Below are 6080 nucleotides of genomic sequence, written 5' to 3' on the forward strand. Positions count from 1 at the left end.
TGGTTGACTGATAATTTAATTAAAGTTGTGAAATTAGAGCTCGGTTTAGACGCTCCAATTGGCCGCGGGACCCGTTTCCGTCTTTAGTGCACCGGAAACTGTTAAATCGTTTAAAATTACCCAAATCATCACAATCATTTTCGGATGATTTATTTTTACTTGTTTAACTCAGTTATATGAAAATAGTTCATTTTTCAGGGTTTTTATACACCAGTCAGCTCGTCCACCCGAACTTTGCTGGTTTACGCGTTTTATATTATAAAAGTTCACTTTTATTCCAAATAAATATCCGTTCATCCTTGGATCTTGAGATTTTGCACAAATCACTTTTTGACAGTGGGGAATTTTATAAAAATATTTCCAGAATTAATTTTTATATTTAAAATTTATTTATCTATTTTTAAACACCATTTAAACACTAAATATGTCGTAAATACCAAACGACCTTAGAAAAATCTCAAATTTTTCCTGGATGACCCCTGCCATCCACATAGTCCCCTGTAATTTTTCCAGAACCAAAATCTCTTTTTACATGCCATTTTCACTAAAACCGAGCTAGAAAACCCTAGAACTCGTTTAACCGAAAAGCCTACTTAGACTTCTCCAACTGACCTAAAATTTTGTGTGTGACTTATACATGTTATAAAAAGCTTATCTGGAATTTTCCAGAATTTTTCATGATATTTAACTATTTTTCACCATTTTTAGTCAAAACCGAGCATTAAATTCACCAAATATTCATCCTTTGTCCAAAAATTCACAGAACTCATATTTCATGTATTTAACACCTCTGTAAAATTTCATGACCTAACTCTAAACCATCCACAATCTGTCCAAAAATCCATAATCGAACATAAACCGAATATACCTTTTGTTTTCCGCCACTACAAGCTACACACTCGTCTTTCCGCCTTATCTACCTCTAAATACAGAACCTACAACCAACATACCACAATACCAAGCAAGTTACACTCACGATCAAGCCTCTTACACTATAGTTTCGGTTATTGTTCCAAAACTAAAGTTTAAACCGTAAAAATTCGTTTTTGGTTCGTTTAACTCCTTTCTTGGACCAAGATCCCTTGTATAACCCGTATACATCACTTGATCATGCAAGAATCGGTTTCATCTCGGGTTTCCACCCTTTTTCACTTGAAACCTCATTTTCTTGTGAATAAACTCGAGAAAGGAAGATGAACACGTAATTAACTCGGTTTTTACCTCGGTTTTCTTGCTCCAAATATCGGTTTTGAGTTCATGAAAGTGGAGAGGAGAGTAGGATGTTGAATGTGTGATGAGAAAAAAAAATAATAAGGGTAATGGAACCCTTGAGTTCCGATCGGAAATATGAGGGGGGTGGGGTGGGACCCACCTCTCCATTCTTAGCCACATGTTTGGATTCTCGAAATCCGGATAATGTTTTGGATAATCTGGTTCAGTTCGTTTTTCGGTTAAATGTCTGATTCGGCTTAAAACGAGGCTAAAACGGTCGTTTTCGGCTTAAAAATGAAATTTATATAAAACCACTTTAAAAACTTTAAAAACTTAAACCATGACTTTCATTAACTTAAAACATCATATTATTAATAATTGCGCATCTTTTTCGGCTTGATCGATCGTCTCTTGCTCGGTTTGGTATTAAAGGTTTCGTTTAATGTACCGACGTACCATTAAATAGAAATTCTTTTTCTGTGCCGTACTTTACTTATCCTGAAGCATTAATTCTTCGTAAAATCACTAAATATTATAGATATCGTCTATAATTGAACCCTCGATTCGTTCGGGTTTCAATAACTATCGATCGATTAATCGCATATTTAATACGATGAATTATATATTCACGTACAATCAATACAGTGAACCATGTATTCTCGTATAATTACTATGGTAATTCATGTACCCGACATTAAATATAACGTAACTATGGTCTACCGGTTAGGGTATACCTGGTTTAGTCGGAATCGTTACAACTTCAAACAGGTCTGTGTTGATATTATTACTCGTGGCGCTCTACTGCATAAGATTAATGAATATTCAGCCGATTAGTAGGAGTGTAACTGATAAACTGATTCATAAGAAATTTGTTGGGAACCTTCATTAATAATCTAAGATTAATGAATTTTAAGGAGACCGGCCTCCATTGTCTTCAGCCAACATCAACCGCTGTCGTCTGAATTTCACGATGGGAAGAAAGAATTGTTGTACAATTAATCATGGTAAACTTTATTTGTTCAATGTGCTTAACCATCTTTGCATTATTGTATGTGAATGACAACTGAAATTATGGTTTTATGTGTGTTTAGATTAGCAACAGCTTAGAAGCAATATATGGTGTGAGTGTGGAGTTCATTGTAGTTTATTGAAGGCTAGGAATGAACTTGCAGAACATGAGTAAACTACCACTTGTAGTAATCATCGATTGAAGTAGCTAATTCTAATTTGAAGTTGAACTTAAGTTTCTATTGTTGTTACTGGTATCCGTATATTATCATGTTGATAGCGTATCCTAGAAAGCAAAAATTTTCAGTTAACAATTTCGTTCAGGTCAGACAAGATTTGACCAAATAGCTTATAGCAGCCAAAAAGTGTTTCTAAAGTTTTAATTTAGTTCGGCTAAAGCAGGCTTTTTTTTTAAAAAAAAAGTATCAATTTGGGTTTGGGCTAAACATGTTGTCTTAAAAAAAATTAATTTGGTTCGGGTCTAACGGGGTCTGTTCAAATAGTGAGTTAAGCGGTTCGTCTTTAAAAAATCCAATTCGGTTCGGGTCAAACATGTCCTTCTAAATAAACACCAGGTCAAACGGGTAGTTTCATAAAGTCACTATTGGGTTCAGGTCTAACGGGTTGTTTTTAAAATGTATATATACGGTTTGGGTCAAGCGGGTTCTGACCTAATAGCGGGTCAAAGAGGTCTTTTTAAAAAATGGTTACATTGTTTCAAAATAAAAGTCACCTTCTTTCTAATGAAGTTGATCAGGTAATTCATAACATATATTTTGTGTCTGAATATAATTTTGTTGAATTGATGTATGAAAGTGAGTGTACTAAATGGAACTGATAATTGATAACAAGTTTCCATAATGTTATACAATTATCGATTGGGATCACACTACTTCATTGCATCTTATTTGCAGTTTAAAATATAAAAGTGATTAAAAGATAATGAAATTCACATTCGCCTCTTCAGTTGTTTTAGTTAGTGTTGTTTCGTATTTGGCACCATAACGAACCAAAAGTCCAAAACACTATAAATCAAGCTCCCGTCGCCTACCCGCCGCAATGCGCGGGCGCTTTTACTAGTTATGTGTTTATGAATTTATTGCCCATCGATGACATGCTATATAGTTATGTGTTTATTTTCATTATTTGTCGGTTGGCCCCTCATCCTCATCGAGTATACATACGTTACCCCGGTAAGCTGGCTTTGTGCTAGAAAGGGTCCACATATATTTTATTTTGTAATTGTTATATATCATCAATGTTGTAATTGTTTATATTCATATACAAATTGTTTATTTATAATATAATAATACACAAAACTTGTTTATTACTCACTCAACTTTATGTTAATCAAACTCTATTTTTATGTGTTACAGGTTTGCTAGTTGACGAGTTGGATGGTTGAAAAGGCATTTAGTTTTACTTCAGTTTGTTGACAAAATAAACAATTTATTTGGATAATCTTTACTATTGATTTTGTAATGTATTTTGATTATATGAAATTAAATAATTAATTATTGTCATTATTATTAATAGTGTTTTGTGAGCTACTGTACAATCAGTTGCGACCCGACATATTACGTCGTAGGTTGGGGTGTGGCATTGGGAGTACTCGGCCTTAGTCGGTGAGTACTCGGCCTAGGCGGGGATCACTCGTTGAGTAATCGACGCCTAGACGCAATTCTTACAACTATGGTTATAATTTAGCTTTTGCTCACGTGGTGTAATAAAATGATGCAAATAATATGTTTATTTAGGCTCATATGTTTGCTTGAACTACATATAGTTATTTAGGCTCGCAAGTTTGTTTAAAGTCGATACATAAAGTTTGAATTCAAGCTCATATATGCAACGAGCTTATTTTTAAACTTAAAACTCATCTTGAGGTGTTTTAACTTCAGCTCGATTCAATCTTTTAACAAGCTGCCATCAATTTTCAATGATAAACGACGATAGTGAGAATTATAATTAAAGTTTTCCATTAATATCCAAATTTTTATTAGTTTTTAACAATGAAAGAGATAACATAAATTGCAAAAGGAAAGAAATCAATTAGAAAACGACCAAAAAAAAACATTTAATTTTACCAAACTACCCCTCACAACATTACTTCCAGACCTAAATTCTGATGGCATTAGCGGCAAGCCCTGGTCTTGTTGACGGATACACGCGCCCTCTTCCTGTCCGTTTGATCTTGCGTCTCCATGAAGTCCTTCAAATCGTCACCGAACATCTCCACAAACGTATTTTGCAATTCCTCCATACTTTCCACCTGATTATGTCTTAGTGTTTTTATACACGAAAAAGACCATTTACCCTTAAATGCGAGTTCAATTACATTTCTTACCTTACCACCGGCGTTTTGTTTCATCATTTTCATCAAATCATGCAAGAAATCTCCCATGCCCTAAAACGTAAATTCGTTACAAAAAAAAAAAAAAAAAAAAAGTAACTGAATAACATTTGATTATAAAATGCCATAAATAAATTATTTACACTACAACGTCAATTTTATTTTATACATTTTAATTAAACTTTCAAATTTATATGATATTCCACCCGTTTCTATGTAACTATGTGTTACTATGTTGTGTTTCAAATGATCAAATCAAGTAACAAAATGTACAAATGTATATAAAATTATATTTATATTTAAAATATAAAAACTTATTTTAGCAAAACTGTTGTTGAGAATTAGTTATCTATTTTTTTTTTCTCAAAAAATAAAAAGAGAACTAAAAAGTCAAACCCACAGGTCGAAGTAGTTGACCACTGAAACGACGACGTTTACCCCGTACCTTTATTAGTTATTTAATAAATATACATACAATATAATATTAGTGAAAAATAAAATAAAAAAGATGTAGATATTTTAGGAAAATGATTGTTACTTGTTGGTCCTGAATGTCATCGGAGAACTCAAGAACTCCGGCGTCGTACATCGACTTCTTCGTCTGATCCGATAACACTACCACCACACAACAAATTCAAATTCAGATTCAAACTCAAATCCAACTTCAATTTCAATAATCAATCCACCTGAATACGCCTCCTGGATTTTCTGAAACCTCCGGTTAGCTTCTCCGGCGAGCGAGGGCTTGTTTGCCCACTTATCCGGATGCCATTCCTATATCCAATCAATCAATTCCATTCAAATTAAATTAATTTCATTAAGAGGCTATTTAAATAAAGAAAATAAATCAGCGAATTAACCAAACCAGAGCGAGTTTCCGGTAGGCAGCACGAATCTGAGCGAATGAAGCGTCTGTACGGACACCGAGAACAGAGTAATAGCAAGATCCGTCCATGGATTTCCCCTCATCCATCATATGATACGATGATGATTTCACCAACAAATTCAATAATAATAATATGAACAATTGGGGAAAACCCAATTGAATTAGGCTAGGCTAGTGTTAATTATAGCGAAAACCCAACTGAAACCTGCATACAATCTTCTTCTTCTCAATCACCATATGCTTGCTTCTTGCGAATTGAGAATGCAGAATGAATTTGTAGGTTAGGTTATCACAGATTCTATTTGGGACAAGATATTATTATTATTATTATTATCACGGCGACGGTTTCTGTCAGTTTTAAACCTTCGACTTTGGACATTTTACATTTTAGAGTCGGAAACTTTTGATTTCTACAACTAGGCGGGTACTGTTTGCTAAGCCTTATAATGTTGTAACTTGTAAGCATATAATCTGAAAGGAACTTGTATTCAAATTGAGTAGTTTAGTTACTCTTTATTTATATCTAGCGTCATAACGGAAACTCCCATTTCCCTTGATCCACGTCATCTTCCGTATTTCCGGTTCTATCTTTCCCAGATTCATTATTTTTCTTGAATTTCA

General features: G+C 33.8%; 1 protein-coding gene across 1 annotated transcript; it reads right to left on the bottom strand.

Moving 5' to 3' along the window:
- Window positions 1-4202: 4202 nt before the first annotated feature.
- On the bottom strand, window positions 4203-5697 carry LOC143606252 (uncharacterized). The gene is made up of 5 exons (XM_077082080.1): window positions 5439-5697; window positions 5260-5347; window positions 5112-5188; window positions 4568-4627; window positions 4203-4492 (listed from the first exon to the last, which is right to left on the bottom strand). The coding sequence occupies exons 1-5, from the start codon at window positions 5547-5549 to the stop codon at window positions 4355-4357; spliced, it is 474 nt and encodes a 157-aa protein (XP_076938195.1). The 5' UTR covers window positions 5550-5697; the 3' UTR covers window positions 4203-4354.
- Window positions 5698-6080: the final 383 nt, after the last annotated feature.

This window comes from Bidens hawaiensis, unplaced genomic scaffold (genome assembly GCF_021521415.1).
Source record: "Bidens hawaiensis isolate Kalapana, Puna unplaced genomic scaffold, B.hawaiensis_p1.1 tig00073846_1, whole genome shotgun sequence".
Classification (NCBI taxonomy): Eukaryota; Viridiplantae; Streptophyta; class Magnoliopsida; order Asterales; family Asteraceae; genus Bidens; species Bidens hawaiensis.

What these genes read in the sequence shown, in the direction of transcription:
- LOC143606252 (XM_077082080.1), bottom strand. Translation starts at nt 5,549, where the DNA reads ATGATGGATGAGGGGAAATCCATGGACGGATCTTGCTATTACTCTGTT. An exon ending in AATCCAGGAGGCGTATTCAG is followed by an intron (nt 5,189 to 5,259) that starts GTGGATTGATTA and finishes GTGTGGTGGTAG; the next exon opens with TGTTATCGGATCAGACGAAG. An exon ending in AACAAAACGCCGGTGGTAAG is followed by an intron (nt 4,493 to 4,567) that starts GTAAGAAATGTA and finishes AGACATAATCAG; the next exon opens with GTGGAAAGTATGGAGGAATT.